This window comes from Ursus arctos, unplaced genomic scaffold (genome assembly GCF_023065955.2).
Source record: "Ursus arctos isolate Adak ecotype North America unplaced genomic scaffold, UrsArc2.0 scaffold_15, whole genome shotgun sequence".
Taxonomy (NCBI): domain Eukaryota; kingdom Metazoa; phylum Chordata; class Mammalia; order Carnivora; family Ursidae; genus Ursus; species Ursus arctos.
The window spans coordinates 11,483,392-11,503,718 of NW_026622819.1; the positions used below are offsets into that span (position 1 = coordinate 11,483,392).

General features: G+C 47.4%; 1 protein-coding gene across 4 annotated transcripts in view; it reads left to right on the plus strand.

The window, feature by feature from the left end:
• The window catches only part of TRIO (trio Rho guanine nucleotide exchange factor), a 347,980-nt gene that overhangs the window by 261,838 nt on the left and 65,815 nt on the right, over positions 1–20,327 (plus strand). For all 4 annotated transcript variants that reach the window (XM_026506706.4, XM_044386996.3, XM_044386995.3 and 1 more), the window contains exon 34: positions 10,276–10,519. In XM_026506706.4, the coding sequence (XP_026362491.2) occupies positions 10,276–10,519 (244 nt within the window). The remainder of the gene's footprint in view (positions 1–10,275; positions 10,520–20,327) is intronic.

The following is a 20,327-nucleotide window of genomic DNA, read 5'->3' on the forward strand; positions in this document are numbered from 1 at the left end:
AAAAAAAATTGAGGTGACTGAGCTCTCTAAATAGTCCGTTTATGCAAGACTTCCACCTGAAGGAAGGAACAGTAGGTCAGGTTGAGGGGAGCGGCCACCTTGCTTCAGACCCCTCACAGACTCGCTGTGGCAAGCATCACCACTGTGACCATCGATTGGCCCGTCGGGCTAACAAGTTCACGTTCTTCCCAAATACACTCTCATAGATCCGGTCTGGGTTTACTCTAGAGATGAGTTTTAAAGTTTACTTTGTAGAAATAAGGTATTTGAATGAAATTGCCAAAGAGATAAATAAATGTAAAAAGTTTTGCCTTTTGAAAAGTTATGTTAAGACTTTTCTGGAGGTTGGTCCAAAAAGAAAGGGGGCTGTTTTCTCAGTTGGTGTTATGTGTAAATGAGTGGGTGGCAGTGGTGGTTTGGAAATGTCCCCCGTGTCTGGTAAGGGGCTCTGACAACCATTCCCACTCAGATGGAGTTGGTCCACTGCATGCTGTGCTTTCTGGCCTGTGCAATGTTCCTGTGCTCCGTCCTCCATCGTAGCTCTGGTCCCCTGATGTGTGGCTGCCTGCAGTTCACAGAAATAAGGCTCTATCCTAGCGTTAGGACAGTGTAACTAGTTGTGCTTGGGATCTGTTGTAGTATGATAGGCGTATGTGAACTTGGACTCAGGCCTGCACAAGTCCTATAGAAAAATGAGGCATTATCCTAAAGCTATTGCTAGTAAGATAGCAAATTCTGTTTGTACCCGATGAGAGAGGAGGAATAAATCACCACCAGAATAGTATAGGTTTGCAGGAATTAACCATTTTATTACCCTGGGAGTCTACCAGGATGTGAGGCTTTTTAAAGAACCGTCTATTGAATCTTCTGCCTGTGGAGGGAATTCACCATTTTCTGCTTTCCTCATCCTGATGCATTGTCTCCAGACTTCACTATGTAGTTCAGAACTCCCTGAGGACCACTTCTGCACACACATTGCCTCTGCACCTGAGCTATGTAGAGGCTGTCCCGCCCGGTGGCTCCCAGCCTGACGTTCCGTGATTCCTGGCCGTCTGCAAGTAATGACACTCCAGAACTCGTCTTTTAAGTGGACCTGGCATGTATTTCCCTGAAGGCCCCTCACTGAGCTCGTAGGTCCTTAATAGGTTCAGAATACCAAAAAGGGATGAACTGTCTTCCTAAGACCATAGAACTGCAGCCAGTTACCTTCCTCAGTTCTTGGGGTCTGTATTTGGCATGAGAATAAAGAGCATGTGAGATTTCATGATGATAACTCAACACCTGGAGTTTGGAGAGGACATCGCCATTCGGCCTCATGAGAAAGAAGGGATGTGTTTGCTATCACATGAATGCGGGCATTTGTGTGTTCTGCTTCCGGAGGGTTTTCTTGTTGTGCTCTCCCCGTTTTATACTTCTAGTAGATATTTCAGGGTCAGTAGATGAGTCAGGAAAATACATTTTGAAAATTAGGAAACCGCATCCTTTTTTGAGTCAGCTTTAAAATGCACTGTTTGACCGAATGAGGCTTAGCCAGAAAACCCACTTCTCTCCGATGGCAGTAACTTTTCTTGTCTCGGGGTTCTTTCCACCCTGCATATTTCAGACTTAAGCAGCCTCTGATGACCAGGCAGACAGATCTGGCGAGGGAAATTATTTAACCATATTCTGCCTGTTGGACTTAATTTACGGTGCCTGTTGTGAGGTAGCTGTTATCATGGACTTCGGTTCCATTTCAGAAAGTGGGTGGGGGGATGTTTTTGACTCGGCCTCTTGGAGAATTCGTAAGGAAAAGTTATCTGCCCAGTGCTGTAGTAATTCTCGATGAGGCGCACAGCATGTTTCTGGAAGAGTCTGCAGAGGATGGGTTCCTGGAGACGCCCTCTTTCCAGGGAACACTGTTCACAGAGCTTGAGTCGGCAGGTCATAGATACACACCACACGCCTCATGAGCACATTTCTTTCTTTGAAAACATCAGTTTGAAAATATGCCATCTCCTTGTTCCAAAAGTAAGTTTAGCAGCAATTCTTGCCCATATTCATGGTACTTACGCTGATAAAATGATCTTATGAAAATATAATTTGGATTCCAAAGAAATCAAATGGTTGCCAGATTCTTATCTCACTTGTCCCGAGCTTGTCTCCCTGAGGTAGGGAGGAGAATGCTGAGCCAGCCTTCAGGACACTGAGGAGATGAGGGAGGTCGGATGACCCTCACAGGGCCACCCAGCAGCGGAAAGTTAAAGCCAGGGATAAAATGTGGATTTAATTACCTGCTAGAGTCTAGGCCTTATTATTCACATTAGCACTGGATGTGGAGCGAAATATTTTTAGTGTATCAAGAAGCATTTTTAACCCTTTTCCCTTCTATTTGCCTTATTAGTCTGTGGTTTATTTTATATAACAAAAATTTATATTATAAAGGAAATAGAAAATACGGAAATCAAATACAGGCTACTCTAGAACAAAGCATCTTGAGGTCAAGGTGAATCACCAAAGCAAGACGAGGGAGCCTGTGGACAAGCTGACCCAGGCCTTCAAGGGCCAGTGTGAGCTTGCTTTTACATTGAAGGTAATGCAGTTCTTACTTTAATGAATGAGAAATTCAATTGAGACTGATACTTGGCATGAACTGCCCTTAGCTTATGATGTGAATACACGAATCCACATATTTAAAAGAGTAAATGGTTTCAGTTACTCTTAATGAAGTCTATATAGCACTATGTTGGGGTTGGGAGACTATATGTTGTTTAAAAAGTCAACCAACTTTCTCTGTGAAGTGACATTCTAACAATACGAACTTGGATTTATGTAAATTACAGTGTACATTTTAAAATGGGGCCGAATTCACGTTTCTGAGAAAGGAAACTTGTGTTGAACCTGCTTAGGAAATGCCACCTGATTCCTTCCAGCCTGCCTCCTTGGCATACCTGGCACAGAACAGCCCTGCCAGGAACCCCGCCTGGTTCTGAGCTCCCGCAGCTTTCCCTCTGCACTCTTCCCCTGGCTGAAGGTGCTGGAAGCAAGAGGAGGAACTCAGGCTGCTGGCCTTGCCAGAGCTCCGAGTCTCCTGGGCCCTCATGTAGGTGTGCCCCCATGTGAGCGCGACAGCGAGTGCTTTAATTCGGAAGCCTTTCTCCAGGACAGAGTATAAGCCTCCCCAGACAGAATACCCCAGACTCTGCTTGGAGTGTGACAGAGCAGTTACATCACATAGCAGACGGTTAGGAGCAAGGAAGTGCTTGCCAGCCAGACCTCTGGGCTCTGCTCCTCAGCAGCCTTGGGCAGTTAGCTCACCTGTAATGGGGGACAGTACTTAACTACTCAGCTCATGGGGCTGTGAATATTGAAAATGTGTAATGTGCTGAGAGCAGTGCCTAGCATGTACAGAGCGCTTAACGAATATTAGCTATTGCTATGTCTTCATCATTCAAAGTGCTGCCTTCTCCCTCATTCCTGGACTGTTGCTGTTCATTGCCAGCTGCTGTAGATTACCATCTGTGTCGGCCTCTCTGTCCTTGTATTTGCCCACTGTTGATAGCAGTGGATTTGGAGCTGTGTTTATTAGGAGCTAGAAGCTGCCCCAAGAATAAACTGCTCAGTGTTAGTGCCTGGACGTAAGCACTGCAGTGGCTCAACAGTAAAATACCCCCATACTGAATGGGCAGTCATTGAAGAAGAGAGGGGATTCTTGCCGAAAACATGTCTCCCACCCCGTCCCCCCATACACTCATCTCTAACCCTACGGAATTAGCTGCATTTTGGCCACAGGCATATAAAATGACTGCACGCTGTTCACAGGGTAGGTTCATTCATTCACAGATGTCCGTGGATCACCTGCTGTGTGCCAGCCCAGGACAGGTTTCAGCACAGGAACAAACAGGGAGACAAGGCCCCTGCCCCCACCGGCAGCCTGGGTGATGGAGCACACCTGGTGTTTGTGTCTTCCTTTTGCTAATCTTTGTTTTCTACTTTCCTAAGTGGCGGTGGTTTTTTGTAATTTTTGACAAGTTTTTTAAGTGCTTTCATAAAACCACAAAGTGGAATGTAGTCTTTGATAATTTTAGTTAATCAGAAAAACAAAATTGCCCACGCTAAAGTAGAAAACCTCAATTCTTTTTCTTCTCTTTTCATTTTTTCTTTCAGTAGGCTCCATGCCTGGCATAGAGCCCAATGCGGGGTCTGAACTCAGGACCCTGAGATCAAGACCCTGAGCTGTGATCAAGAGCCCCACCCAGAAAGCCTCAGTTCTAAGAAAAGGCAGATTTTTTTAAAACACAAAGTTTGGGTAGAAATATAACAACAGTGTTTATAAAAATAATGGTGCACTAGAAAGTGCTTTTTAATGTAAATTTTACAGTACCGATCAAAGTTGCTGTTGAAGGTGATGACATAGTTTTGATTCAGACTTGAGGCCGGAGGTTTATTCTCGTTGCTCTTCCTTCTGGTGAGATGCCCAGTCAGCTGGTTAGCTGGCTGTCTCTCCTTAGCTCTTCCCATTGGTGCCCCTCCATCAAAGACAAAGAGTCATTTCACATTAACTTTTCTGGATGAAGGATAGTCTTGCTCACTCAGGAAACTCAGCAAACGGGTTTCTTTGGGTTAAAGTGTCTTACAAAGTTTCCTGTTTTCCAGGGCCAGATGACTTAAGGTAATGGTGGTGGTCAGCTGTCTACTTTCCAGCTCTTGTGCCTTTTTCTGCGTGAACCAGCCAAGCTTCTTGTTCACTGGCCACCCCCCCGCCCCGTGCCTGATCAGGTGTTGGCATCTCTCGTTCTAGTATGTGAGCCAGGGGAAATGGGGTGTTGGTGCAGGGCAGTATCTGTGAAGCCTTGAAGCCTGATACATAATCTCTGTCCTATCTCTAGGTAGCCTGATTTTTTACATTTAAAGTTTCCCTTTTTAGTTGTGGCTTTTAAACTGTCTTTTTTTTTTTTTTTTTACATCTAATTTTCCATTCCACCTCATGTAGATCACACAGCCAAGGAAGCCTTGGTTCCAAGAATTATTTTCGTGTTAGAAAACCCAGTGTGTGATCACATCAGTAAAGAGTAAAGAATTAACATCCCTGAATACCACACTCAGTATTTCTTTTCTGGATAAAATGTTAGGTATGGTAAGCTGCTGCTTTTGAAAAAAAAAAAAAATTCTGTCACAGATTTCTTGTGTGTGTGTGTTAAAAGCCATATAAAATCTACCCTATTGACCATTTGTTCAGTTCTCGGAGATTTCTTTCTGTACCCTGGGTGTGTGAGAGCCCATGACAGTGGTCCTCTGACTCTCAGCTGCAGATTTTGGTGAAGGCTTCTCCTGCGGACTTGGCGTTGGGGTCGGGGTGAGCGTGGGCTCTGCTGCCCAAGCCTCCGCGAAGTTGCTCAGTGCGAAGCCTGGGTGGGTGGGAGCCTGGGGCAGGATGCACTTCCTTGGGGAACTCTCTGGCTGCCCATGGTGGCCTCCCTCATGTAAGTGTTGCCAGTACTGGAGCTGTACTCTCTAATCCCCTTGAACCAAGCAGCCAGTCTTTGGTCCGCTCTGTGTGAAACCTCCACAAAACCGCAAGACTCTTTTGTGAGGTTTCTGAATGACTGAACCGTACTGGGCTGTAGGATGTGACTGTTCACAGAGTCGATACACTTTGTTCTTTGGGAGAAAATGGCTTTTATTAGACCACAATGCCGCTTTCCTTTTGAATTGCTCTCAGAAAATTGGCCAGACACCCACCTGCAGTTGATCTTCAGTTCTTGAAGTCGAATCGTTTGCAGCAAGGGCTGCGTCGTCCACCGTGGCAGCTGTTCCTCTTCCTCTAGCAGAGCCTGCCCCAGAACTCACCTGGGAGCTGTCGTTCAAACCCCGTGTGTGCCGCTGTCTCTCCAGAACTCTGTGTTCCTGCAACATCAAACTGCCCCGTTGTCGTGCACCACGGAGAGCATGCTCTGAGGAGCCGTGGGGACTGAAACAGCTTAGTTACTGCCTTTAACTGGGTTCAGGCAAAGCACCAATATAACGTGGTTTCTCCAAAAAACATAAAAAGTAAAAATCTGTTCTGTGTGGTGATCGTTGAAGATTCAACATGCAAGTGACCAGAGATGAGTGTTTCATTCTTTTGGGTGAAAGCCCACAGCTTGTTCACGTTCAGTCTTTCTGGAGAGAATTCAGGCAGAGGGACCCTGATTTGATTCCGCTGATTGTCTGTTGGTCCAGGTCATTGGAATTCCCCTGGGAGCCCTCTTCAAGGGACACGAGGTGATCTGGTCCTGCAGGAGGCATTTCATGGCTGGTTTTCATGGTCTGTGTGCTAACTAAGGCCCATCCACGGCCATGGTTTTTAGTCACCACAGTTGTTTTTTAAAGGAGAAAAGCAGAAAGATTGGGGGGTGGGGGAGACTGTCCTCTGATGTGAATTTCACAAGAGTTAATGTGAGTCATGGAAACTGAGATTTTCATCAATTGCAATCCTAAACTACATTTATGTGGTAAGGAGCCCCTGATAGGAGTACATAAAACACACAGAAGTGAACATGGTCCTGTGAAAACATTCTCAAGGTACGCTTGGAAGGGAAAAGTGAGTTTTAAACTAGATCAGTGGAATGGTAACTCAGCACAGAAATGAAATTGGGTCCCTGGTGTTGGAGGTAGCTTTGAAGGCAGGTACGATCTCAGTCACACTTCGTTATCTGAACTTTTTCTGCTTAGGAATTTAATTCTTAAAAGGCAGTAATGATTTGCATTGCTTCCTCAAAATAGTATTTTAAGTCTTTTATTTTTTAAAGTTTGTTTTTTTAAGTTAGCAAACTGGCTTTAAAGGCAGGTTTTGTAGTAAATTTAAAATATTCAGATGTGAACATTGAGACAAATCTGCAGGCCTTCTGTGCCCTAGAAAACATCCTATTAGTCCTCCCCTCAGAGATTTGTGGAGGAGATTCCTATGGTAAAGCCAAGCAGATACAGTGTTTTTTAACGATAATTTTAGCTCCGTTTGAAAACAGATTCTTGTGCTAGATTCTGTTAGTAAATTTTCTGAAGTCTTTAAGAAAGAGAATTTTAACTCAGTGTGAGAGTCTTTGTGAGAACGGGCTTGATTTTTATTTCTTAGGCTTGGTCAAGTCCACAGATGTTTCCAATAGTTTTTGATTACTCTGTAAGGGGCTAAGGATTCAGTGCCAGAAATAAAGTCGAGCTTAACGCTCCTTGGGCAGCCCCTTTCTCTCCTTCCCACCCTTCCCCCACCCACAGAATGCACCACGTGGCTTTGAGCAGTCTGAAAAATTAATAAAACGCTCAAGAATGAAGCCAGCAAAGGGCTGGTGATGAGATAATGTGTCTTGAAGTTGTGCTTCCCAGGGCGGGGGGTGGAGGAATGTCCAGGCAGCGTGATGATGGGCTGGCGGCGTAGGGCTCCGGGCAGGGGGCTCCTCGCTGTGCACACGCACGCCCAGGCAGGGCGCTGGTGGCCGTGGGAGAGCTCCAACAGGCCCGAAGGGGGCCGTAGGACGTACGAACCCTGCGGGGCCTCAGCATGCTGGACTCCTTACTGGGGCTCCTTCACTGGTCACGCCTTCCCGGGGACAGGAAACATTCCTCCTTTTTGTTACAGGGATTAACCACTTCCATAATGTGGGGTTTCACAAGGAAAATTCTCCAGCCTGGGCCTCTACCTTTAACTTTTTAACATTAGCATCTTTGATTGTTCACAGAGACCCGTGTAAGATTTAGCATGGGTTTCCCACAGAGGAATTTGTACAATTTAGAAGGGGATTAAACATTCGTGAGAAATTTCCTTTGTGGCCTAGCAAAGACAGTTCATCTTGTTGATATTTGTGCTTTATTATGGAAGGGTTTTGTTGTGTTTTGCTTTCTGTGGTTGTCTTGTGGACATGTGTTTCTTATTGTAAATATCTAAACTTTCTCTCAAAAGAGAGGCTGTTAAAACAGGAGGATAATGAATAGCAGGGGGCATGACTGGGGGCCGGGGGCCGTGAGCCTGTGCGGGAGGCACGGGTCCCCAGGTCTCTTTGGGCGTGGGGGAGCTTCCCAGAGTGGGGCCCAGCCGGTCCTTCCACCACCACCACCCCCCCCCACAACCGGCCACAGCCCAGCCCGCCTGCTCTCCCGCCCTGTGTGTTCTCCGTGCTACTGCCCTGCAGGGGCAGGATCCCAGGCATGGGGCACATTGAACGCAGGCAGAGCCAGCTCGGGAAGTCACGTTTTAGTTCAGTTTTTCAAATACAGGGGCTTCCTTTTTAGAGCAAGCCTATTTGCCTTTTTCACTTCTGCAAATGTTGGAGTGCTGCTGGATGCAGAGCACTGGGCGAGCTGGGCGTTCAGGCTATCCACGCTGCCTTATACGAACCCCTTCCCTGCCCTTGTTGGCACTGGGGCTTAGTGGTGACCAAGACAGGCCCCATGTCTCCCCTCACGGACCAGGCATGGAAAGTTCATGGAAAAACCACAAGCCCACTTGCTGGTGCTAAGGGCACACACATACATAACCCAAGACATGGCTCATTTCAGAATCGAGATGCAATTTATTTAAAAACTGGGCGCTAAGGTAGATGGAGGAACAACTTCTTAGAGGGCTTTGATGGGGAGAGAGCTTGAAATAGACAAAGTGGGGACGTGGGAGCTCTGAGCAGACAAGATCTCATGCACACAGTGCATGGACTCATGTCGGGGAAGACACGCTCCAGGCTGTGAATCACATGAGGAGAATCCAGCAAACGTGCCTGGCAGGGCAGGTGGGACCTTGCTGTGGGAGCTTTGAATCCCATGCTCTGCAGTTTGGGTCTAAGGTGCTTGAATGGGAGGCTTCACATTTCAAAAAGGCAACTGCCACTAATGCTCATATGGCTTGGAAAGTGAGCCTGGAGTGTGGTAGGGAGGCCACCAGGAGGCCACCACAAAATCCACATGATGTGTGGCAGAGGAAGGAAGTAATCCGAGGGACTGCCTTAGGTCTATTTGTGAGCGTTTAGAGAGCAAGAGCTCTTAACTTGAATGACTTAAATGTGATACCATTATCCAAAAGGCACCATTGGAAGAGAAACAAATTGGGGAGGCGGGTAATGAGTCATCTCCTGGACTGACTGGTTTGGAGGAAAATGTCCAAAACGATGAGGGAAACAGTGTCTAGCTGTTATCTGGGATGTCTGCTTGGGGAGACGGCAGAGGTGTGGTTACAGAGACACATCCGGGCATGGTGAACAGGCAGCAGAGCCCGAGGGCACGATCCAAAGTTGGGGAGCTGGTTCACAACATTCTTGTGTAGGATGGGTGTTAGCAAGAGTGTGTGTGTGTGTGTGTGTGTGTAAGCTGTCCCCATGGTGTGAACAGTCTGAGGGGCAGACATATGGGGCATAGGCCACAGTAACCAAGTGGCCACGAGAAGTCCACACACCTGTTTTATAAGCAGAGATCATGGCGTGGATGTATTTTCTGAAGTTCGTGGATGCGCTTCAAAGGGCCTAAGCATTAGTTGAGTTTTAATGGGCAGAAAATGGGAGTGAGCTTAGTGAGAGGAGAGAAGAAAGGAACGGAGTTTCAGGCCAGAAAGTACATAGCGTATAGGAAAGAAGCCAGTGTCCATAGAGTGTATGGACCGGCGTGCTGGAGCACGGTGTGGGCAGGGGGGCTCAAAGGACTGGGGATGGGAGCACCCACTAAGAGGTGTCCTGGAGGGATGGGGAGGTGCTCTTGGAGGGTTTCGAAGAGAGAATAAGGCATGTTCTGCCCTTATGTAGGGATTTCGTGGCCTCTTTGGTCTCCCTGCTATGCGGCTGCTCGGTGTTGGACCCAAGTGGTGCCGAAGACCCTCTTGCTAACAGCATGGGGTGCTCCAACGCCAAGTCGGAAGTGAAATTTCAAATGGAACTATCATGTTATCACCCTGCGGTGCAGTTATCCCCCAAGTGGCCTTGAAACAGAGGTTTTACTAGTTTGCCCTGTGTTCAAAAATGATTATTATAGCACATTCTGAGCAGGGAGATGATAATGTCTCAGACACAAAATGATGTGGACGCTCGTATGAAAAATTGTATCAGATTCTGACCGTGAAACCCTCAAAAATCATAACCATATATTAAAACACAAGAACAGTCAGTAATTGCCCATGTAATTCCAAAGGGAGACGAAGGGGTGGTGAAACTGGAGAGCCCTCACTTGGGCGGTGGCAAGTTACTGCCCTGACCCCAGGATGTTGCTGGCCCTGCTTAGCGCCGCCGCCCCCCCACCCCGGCAGGTACAGTGGCTGGGGCTCGCTGACGTGTCCCTCTCCCTCCCCAGCTTTCCGGCGGCTGCGAGCTGACAGTGGTGATCCACGACTTCACCGCCTGCAACAGCACGGAGCTGACCATCCGCCGTGGCCAGACCGTGGAGGTTTTGGAGCGGCCCCACGACAAGCCTGACTGGTGTCTGGTGCGGACCACCGACCGGTCCCCCGCTGCAGAAGGCCTGGTTCCCTGCGGATCTCTGTGCATCGCCCACTCGAGAAGTAGCATGGAAATGGAGGGCATCTTCAACCACAAAGGTAGGAATCCTGAGGCACGGCCGGCTAGTGCCCACTGGAATGACCCTGGTGCTTCTGTCCCTGTTTCTTCGCAGCCTTGTCACTCATGCCTCAGGTCATTATCACTGTGGCTCTGGGCCTTTCTCATCCATCAAGAGCTGGAGTGGAAATGAGGATTTCACATGTTGCTCAGAAATAATGATTGCCTCGTTTCCCAAAATGGTATCCGTTTGGAGAACAAGAAGGGCTCTGTTCTTTTTGGGCCAGTGTCGTTCATAAATTGAGAACACAAAGAAGGTACCATTCTCCTCCAGGGAATGAAAGCAGGTAGGGGAGGTGGGGTCATATTCAGCTTCTCCTTAATCAGATTTTCACATTGTGGATTCTTTATTTGGTTAGCGTTAAATCCCAGGAAATCGAGCATGCGAGCCCTGAGTTTAGCCATGCCTCCTTTCTCCCCTATAAAGTATCTCAGAACTCACCAAAGTGCCCAGGCTCCCCACAGAGCGTCAGGATGGAGCTGTCCCCGAGGGAGACGGTGGCAGGTTGGGGCGGGATCTGGGGACAGCTGCGCTATGGCTCTGACGGCAGGGGCCCCAGAAAGAAGCACTTTTCCCCTGACATGACAGGGCATTTGAACCAAGGAGCATTTGGTGTCCCATGGTGGTTCTTTTATTTAGAGGTAACTGTGGCAAGACTGCTTTTCCATGCATGTCTGTGTGGGTCAGTAATGGGCTCCTGGCAAGAGTCTGAGGGCGTGTGTGTCCACAGTGTCCAGCGGGCAAGCCGCCGGACCAATGTGGCTGCTGAGCACTGCAGATGTGGCCAGTCTGAACTGAGAGGTTCTGCAGGTGTAGAACACATGCTAGGTTTCAAGACCGACCCAGAAAAAGCCGTGTGTAACTGTTTTAGAGCCATGATAGCTTGAAATGATAATATATTTTATAGAGTTAAATAAAATGTATTGTTATAATTAATTCATGTCTTAATTTCCTGTTTCCTTTTACTTTTTAAAACTGTGGCTACTAGAAAATTTTAAATTGCATATTCAGCTTGCTCTAGATTTCTATTAGACTGCTGGTTTCATTTCAGTGAAAAGCAAAGTTGAGACTTTAAGCCCTTTTATTTATAGCTTCTAGAAAAGTGCAGAATGTGTAGAGTTTATCTGCTTTGAACCATACCGGTCACAGTCTTCGTTTCTCTGGCTGATGGCAGACTCTTCCAGATCTGGGGATATGCACTTTGTTTTCCTGAGAAAAGATCACTCTACTCTGCCATATTCCAGTTCTTTTCTATTAATTTTGGAATATTCTGGCCACTCCCTCCGTCCGTCATCTGTGCGCTCTTTGCATTCTTCATGACCTGTCTCGGAGCCCATCCATTGGCTGCGGAGGCGCACTGAGCTCAGTGCTGAGCTCATTGCATTGAGCTCAGTGAGGCTGCACAGGATACGGTTACTCATTAGCTCACCTCATTAATTATGGGCACAACCCTGGTCCAGATCCCTCAGGGCCTAAATGTGACCTGAATGTCACCCCAGTAAGAAACTAGAGGAATTCGGCTATCATTTCTCCAGGGATCCAAACAGAAAGAGAATTTTCCGATTTTGGCCAAAAGCTGAGGTGTGGGCTTTCGATCCTGGAGAAGCTGTCTGTGAGTTCAGAGCATTGGACACCCCCAGCCCCCTGCTGTGGCCCTTCAGCCCCAGTAGGGGTCTGCGTTGGGCCAACCCATTGCCAGAGTACTTCCAAAGTTGCATAATATATTTAAGTCCTAGAGTTGGAGTTGAAAATAAAGTACAACTTTCCCCCTCGACTCTCTCACACAGAGGAGCCCTGGTGAACTTAAGCATGCTACAAATAACACTTGTTCTGAAAGATTTCTTTTTATATGTGCCTTCCCCATGGTGTGTTCTTTGCTGCCTGGTGTTCACAGTTGCAGGCTAGCCAAGAACCATGTATTTATCACACTTGACTTTGTCCTGAAAAGTTCTTACGGAGGTTGGGTTTTTGCTTAAGTACCAGTTCGTGGCCTGGGCCTTTTGTCTCTTATTCTGTGACACTCTAGTGCCTGAGAAGGTACTCCTTGCCCCTCAGAAACCCCGTCACGCCCTTTCTTTAACTAGAGGGTGTGTCTTCATTCAGTAAAGCCTGTTGTGAACTAACAGCTAGTCAGTAGATGGGGGCTCAGAAACCTCCATTTTTAACTTCTTTCCTGCATTTTTATTATTTCTATAATGCAGAGAAACTCTTAAGATTGTCTGTTTGCTTGCAGTGTTAGGACCTGGGCCGTAGATTAGGGAGGGAAAATCTTCCTTTGGGCTCTGTGACAGGCCTCTGCCAGAGTGTCCTGTCCATGTTCAGGTCCAGGAAATCAGGCAGCAGTGACCAGGGTCTCCACCTAGGAGAAGAGAAGAGAAGAGACCTTCGTCAAATAGGATGAGGATCTGGGAATGACGTCCAAGAAAAAGACACAGAGTCTTGGGGAGCCAGAGGCCACTGCCACCTTGGGAAGCAGGAGATCTGGATTTGCTTCAGCTCAGTGCACAGCCCTTCTTCTTGCTCTTACTTGGAAAGGAGTGTATGCCACCACGTTGCTCACATATTGGTGCGTGCGGGGCTGTTGACACCTGTTAGGCACATGCATCTGCTTACCCGACATCTCATTTTGGGCCCTGGGCTGGGCTTGAAGGATCCTGCAGTGAGGAGTTACGTGTGACCCCTTCTCTCCAAGAACTTGCTGTCCATCCCTGGTGCATCTCCTCTTGACTGTCCCAGAACGCTCGTTGTCTTGCCTTTCATGTACTTCCAGACTCATGCAGGTTGGGGAGTTGTCATTATGTGTCTGTCTCTAGGTAGTTTCTTTAATGTGTTGGATCTTTACTGCTCTGACCTCCCAGGCAGGAGGCACATTTACTGATGCCAAAATTTCCTCAGTTTTATTGCCTCAATAATTTTTTCATAATTCCCAAGTCCAAAGAACTTAAATTTCCATAAATTTCAAACGTAAAAATCATGCCTATTAAGGTCAGATGTCTATTTGGTTGTGAATGATATTTTAAAAATTGTGCCGTGAATATCAATACATCATCCAAGAAGGGCCCAGTCCTCACCGTGAGCGCTGCGCAGGTTCATGTGGTGGTTTTTCAGCGCTGCTAGCATGGGAAATCTGTTGGACAGTGAGAATACTTGGAATTGGTGAGCAATAGGTCTCTCACTTTCTGTTCAACCTGAGTGGTGTGAGTAGAAGGTAAAATGAACAAGACATGTAATTGCTCGATTTGTTTTCCAAGGAGATCGTTTTATGTGTGAAACTAGTTTCCAGTGTGAACATTATTCTGTTGAAAAATGCTTTCCATCTTGTGGGAAAGGCCCACAAAGGCAGGTTGCTGGGGGAGCAATCTTCACAGAGCGGCGGCGTGGATGTTTGAGGTTCCATTCCTGTCTTGCACTGGCTGCCATTCCAGCTTCTTCACAGCATCTCCAACAGAAGTTAACATGGGCACCGAGCACATGAAGGTAGAGTAAGGGTTCAGCAAATCCTCCGGCTCATCCAGTCTTCTTTGTGTTTGCGGCTCATACCATCTGTGTTACATCAGAATCTGGGCCGGGCTCTAGACTCTGGGACTGTGTCCACGCCCGGGGAGTCTGACTCGCAGCCGGGACTGACAGACACGGGTCTCCCGAGCTGCCCTGGGGATCACGTATGGATTTACTGCTGAGATCCATACCACATAATTATCTTTAATCTCTTAGTAAATCCAAGGGATTTTTCTTTCCTGCTGTCTCAACTTGTAAAACTTGTCACCTTTCTCTGTTCATTCACTTAGTCTTGGTCACAGAAAGTAAACAGGAATATCAGCAGTGTTTATTTTTCTGACGAGGCCAGTTCATAACGTCCCCTTTCTTATGCTACTCTAGCTAAGTGATTCAGCTTTTCTCTTCACAACCCAGGTGACCATACGTGGTAGTGCTGGAGAGTTTCTCCCTGCCGTCCCGTGACAGCCCAGCTCGTACACCTGCCGCAGGGCGCACACGACCGAGGCCAGAAGGCAGAGCTGGTGGTGACACCACATTAGTTTTCTATGTGGTAAAATACACATTACATAAAACTTACCATCTCAACCAGTGTTCTCTTCAGGGGCATTAAGTTCCTTCACATGGTGTCCCTTCACCACCATCCATGCACCGAAGTTCTGTGCCCAGTGAGCACTAATCCCCAATACCCTCCCCTGGCCCCCGGCAGCCACCATTCTGCTTTCTGTGTCTAGGAGTTTGACTCCTCGAGGGTCCTCATGCAGTATTTCTCCTTTTGTGATTGGCTTATTTCACCCAACACGATGCCCTCCGGCTCCTCCATGTGGTAGCACGTGTCCGAATGCCCCTCCCGTCTGAAGCTGAGTAAGAGTCTGCTGTCTGTTGATCTGTTCGTCCACTGATGGACACTGGGGTTGCTTCCAGCTTTCGGTCATCGTTAATAATGCTCCTCCGACCAGGACACTTCCAGTGCCTCGAGTCCCTGCTTTTACTGCTTTGGCAAGTATACCCAGAAGTGGAATTGTCATGTGATAACTCTGAGCATGCCCACCACATTTGGGTACCTTCATCTGAATAATGTATTGAGACAGACTCTCTTGTCCAGCGCCGCCGTCGCCGCTGGAGACCTCCCAGCCCCACCGTGCCGTCCTCTCTTACTGTAGCTCAAGCACAGATCCCGTCGCGCTGCATGCCTCCTCTTCCTTCAGTGACTTGCTGTCGCTTAGAGGGCAAAATCCCGGTCTCCTGACATGTCCTACAGGGCCCTGCGCTTCACACACATGTGCACATACCCCAGGTGTGCACACACCCTCCCTCGTGTGCCGTGTCAGGTAACAGGAGGGGTTTGTCTTACTGCCTCGCCCCTACCTGACATTCTCTGACCCTGCTTACCAAATAAATGAAAAGCCCTAAAGGAAGAAAATAAATGTATCCAGTGAGTCCATGGAGGTGAGGGGAGAACAGAATAAATCTTGGTGCAGTTACCAGTGTTTCAGCACAAAGGCTAAGCTGAGGGTAACACAGTCCCAATGAGATGTACTCAGGGACAGAAGACCCACAAGGAAACCCACAGGAACTCACTGCAAGTACTTTAAAACAGATTTCAGCACGTGCAGTGGGTGCAGCTATGCTGCTAAACTTACAAACATGATCAAGGAAGTACAGGCAACACAGGTTCTCAACAGCAGGACTGATGAGGGAGGAAGAGAAGCTTTTCATCACACTGAGAGGAAATGAGAACAGAGAGAGGGCCCTGGAGTCGTGGGCACAGAGGGGAGCGGTACCTGGAGGCCTGGGAGGGCAGTGGGCTCCCCTGGGGTGCTCTCTCAGCAGGGGTCTGCCTGGGCAGACAGCACAGTTCACTGGGATCCCCTCTGTCCGGGTCCACCTTACATCTCTCACTTCAAAGATGCGCACTTTATCTGGATATGTTCATAGGGCCATTCGTCAAAGTTCAGAGAAATGAACATACTTTGTATACCAGAGGTTGCTTCTGAGAATTACTAGTAATTTCTTAAAATGAATGAGTGAATGTGCCCAGAGCCCATGCCTGGAGGTCAGAGCTCCACGTCTGATTCTGAGGGAACCACTGACCACAACCGCTGGGTGCAGAAATAGCCTGTGTTTCCCTGAAGGGCCAAAATGCAGTGCATCTGAGCCTCTGTCTTCAGCCTCCCTGCCTCAGCGTCTGGGCTCAATGAGCTGGTGGCCCCGCCTGCTTGTGGGTGGCCACCCTACCACCACCCACTCCCCGACTTTGGAAGGAGGCCAGGTCTCTCCCATGGTCTCAGCTTCCATGTCCCTTGGTCTCCATTTTGTGGAAGAAAGACCAGGTGACAGGACCTTCTCAGGTTTGCGGTCGTGGAAAGGAAGGACTCCACAGGCCACCGGGTGTGTCCTCTTCCAGGGACCCGAGACCCTGCCACCTGCATTCCCAGCTTGTGCCCACCGTCAGCTGGTCCCCCGGCTGAGAAGGCAGGTCAAAGCTGTTTTCCTCCTCAGAATACAGCAGGTATGAAGATTCCTCAACCCCATCCAAACCATTCCCCCACCTCTCAGAGCAGCATCAGCCTAGCACAGTGCAGCCCACAGAGGGACGTCTTATCCTCTCCTGACAGGAGTCATGGCCTCATCCTGTGCTCTCCATCCCCCCCACAACTGCCACCCAGAAAAACAGCAGCTCTGCAGAGACTAAGGTGCCTCTTTAGAAATCTCTGTGACCAGAAACACAGCTCCCCTATCTGAGGCCTCTTGCATTTCCTCAAGAATCTTGGGGATGACTGGGTTTAAATTGGTTCAACTCACAAATCCCCTTTCCCAAATCATGAAACACTGCCCCAAAGGTGAATCAAAGTCTCCTACCTCTTGTAACTGCTTATGACTTTTAAATGACCTAGAAAGTTCTCAAAAAAATCTAAAGCACTTAAAAGGCTTTAGTGATATGAAAAAATTTAGTCGACTATATTGTGATTCTGGTGTATTAGACATTTACTTAATGCCAGATTGCCACAATTAATCAGAAAACACACCCCAGGCAAAGACGTTTCAAACCTGTATCTGCCCACATAGTCTTTAAAAATATATGTAATGGAAAACGTGTATACTTTTTGAAAAAATTAGCTTGGAAAAGAGCAGTTTTTAGTCTGTGAGAACAGCTGCTAATGTAAATCCCTGTGGGAAGACAAGCTAAGGAACACAGAGCCCCACCAGGAACAAAGACGTGGTCCTTCTCCTGAACACCATGTAGCCAAGACGAGGTGATCAATTCAAGACCTATGATTAAGGATCGTTTGCTGTGCAGCATGTAATTACGGAGCCGCACAAGTGGGCCATTACTCTGTGAATGCTTCATGTTGGAGGTATTTTCATGTTCCAACTTTACATTAAAGTGTTTATGAAAACAGGAAAAAACTATGAAGAGGTATTAACATTGTCCATATTAAATGATCACAAAATTATATACAGAGCAAAATCATAAACAACGAATGAGAAAACCGTCTTCCCACACTTGCTTTAAATGGCCATGAGACAGTGTTCAGGGAGAGAAATATAATCAGGGGAGAAGGTTCACCAGGGAAAATAGGAGCACGCTCTCCTCCTCGTGACTCACGGGCGGGGCAGGGAGTGGCCGCAGGTACAGGACGCAGGCCTCCGCATCCTGCTTTTCCAACTGCCTCCTCTCTGACGCTGGTCCGTATCAGACTTTGCCATTTATTAGACAAGCTGAGGTTTCTCTCTTCAATGTCTTCTCTCTAATTAGGGTCTGCAGAAGCCGGGAAAAATTACAGAGATGATATGTTTGGTGAAAAACTTTAAAAATTGTGTGCTGGTTTCCATTGTTTTGACCATGCATAAGTGCTGTCCACGGTGGGAAACGACAGTGTATCCCAGTCACACTGAGTTGGCACTTGTCTCCCTGATTTATGTAGCAGACCATGGCTCTGAGAACACCTGATAAAACAGCACCTAAGAAGTGGGGGCCAGACAGACCAAAGTGTGTTTTGGCTTTTGCCTCTGCATCCCGTCCTGCGTTCAGAGACGCATGGGATGATTTTGCCATTATGTGCCCAGCGCTAACTTTCCCATAAACGGTGAGGATTTTCATAGCTTGGACTGTAGATCCTGATAGCCGGGCTGCCACTACAGGGAGAAGGGAAAGTGCCTGCAGAGGTCCCAGCTGATTCTGAAGCAGCAGCAGGGGCACAAATGCACAACGAAAGCTTTGGAACCGGTTCCCAGAACCATGAACGTGGCTGCAAACCGTTTGCACACAATTCCAGCAGCCCCACATACAGAATGTTGTCTAAAGAAGAGAAGAAAAAGCAGATTTTAAAAACTCCCTTTTAGACATTTCACATCAAAAATGAAATCATGAAAAGGTGTAAGCTGAGACATCTTAGTCCTACGATCCCATTTACCATGTATAAATAACCATCTCTATTCGTTTCTAAACTCCACTTCGGGGATTTTGTTAGGCAGATACAAACACACACTTACATAAAAGGTAGCACATTTTGGCTTTTTTCACCTGGTCAAGCCTTGTAAAAATGACTCCAGGCCAGTACGTAGAGGCACGTGTCGTTCTCTGTGGCGGGCATGCCGAACTTCGTGTGTGCACATAGCCTGCCCCCCAGTGGTACACGCCTGAGCCGCCCCCCGGGGTTGGCGGTCTCTGGCTGTCCCTGCACGCGGGGTTAGCCGTGACACGGAATGCTCACAGTCCGGGTGATGGCTGAAGAGTGAGTGCATTTATGGAAAGCAAACTTTTGAAGAAGAGTCGCCCGAATCCTAAATAAACACAGCAGAAAAAGTTCGTAAATATGCTATATAATGACATTTGTTTTTATTTATTTTTAAATTTTAGTAGGAGTCATGATCATGCAATCTGTACCAAACCCCTTGAGTTCTCTAAGATCATTTAACCTACTTAGAAAAAACAAAACAAAACAAAACCTAAAACTGTGCCCTTTGAATACAGTCATTCTTTAAAATCATTCATATAAATTAAATCACAAGTTTCTGTCTGATTCCGGGGGCGGGGGTGAGATTTTGATGGACGTTTTCCCACAGAACTCTGTACAGGAGCATACAGTGGAATATTCATGTAAATAACATTTCACCAATTTCTGTGTTTTTATTCCAGATTCAGTCAAAAGGGTGCAAGTTAGGAGTTTGCCGCTAAATGTCAAGGGTGGTAGTTTCCAAAGAGTAAACAGCTTTTTGCGGCACCACTGTTTTGCCTCCCATGCATACAGAGCCGCTTATGAATCCACATCACACCATCCCGTCTGAGAAACACATCCATGAGGTAGCGTCCATGGGTTTTCTAACGGGCTCTAAAGCCTCCGAACAATCTGTACTTCCTGGAGGATTCAGTTCATCACTGAAATTTCACAATGAATTTTGAAAAATACTGTTTTTAAATACCTCCCTGGTCTAATCTCCTTCCTTCTTTACAGACAGTATGGAAGGGTTTTGGAGGGGATGAGAGAGGGGTGTGTTGTGGGGCCGGACATAGTCAGAAGGTTAAGGAGGCTGACCTTTGAACTATCACCCCCACAGCCAGCTCTGTCCAGGAGGAGGATCCTGGTTCCTCTTCTTGGCATTCTGGGTGGACCAGAGCGGGGCCACCCTGGAATCTTCCGAGCTGCTGTAGTGTCTGAGCCATCAAGGGGCGTTTTAGTGTGGTCTGACCAGCATGACAGGGATGCTTTGGACAGCTTGGTCATTGCACAAGGCTCGCAATTCAAGGGGGTCATCATTTTCCCAAAACTTTTCTAGCCAAGCTCAGGACAGGGTACCCAACATGTTTATTCTTTGGAGGGCCCTTTCATACATTTAAGAGGACCGTAAATAGGCTCATTTGGCCTTGGCTGCGTTGCAAGGCAGCTCTGGAATCCTGTATTATTTCTAACTGTGATGTAGCCCTGTGTGTTCAGTTGCATCTTTTCCCTTCCCCACCTCTGTTCCCGAGTTTGTAGAGCTTTGAATTTACTAGAAGGAAAACACTGAAGTGCTGTTCTTAGAGATTCGTTTCCTCCTGTCTCAAAAATAATTAGACCATTTCAGTCCTGGGTTATGGAGCAGATTGTTACCAGACAAGGGAGGAGGGGCGTATTAGTCAGCTCTGGCTACCAAAATAACACAGACTACATGGCTTCAACAACAGCAATTTATTTTTTTCAGAGTTCTGGAAGCTACAAGTCCAAGATCAAGGCATCAGCAGGGTTGGTTTCTTCTCAGGCCTCTGACTGGCTTACAGACGCCCCACTTCTCGCCATGTCCTCACATGG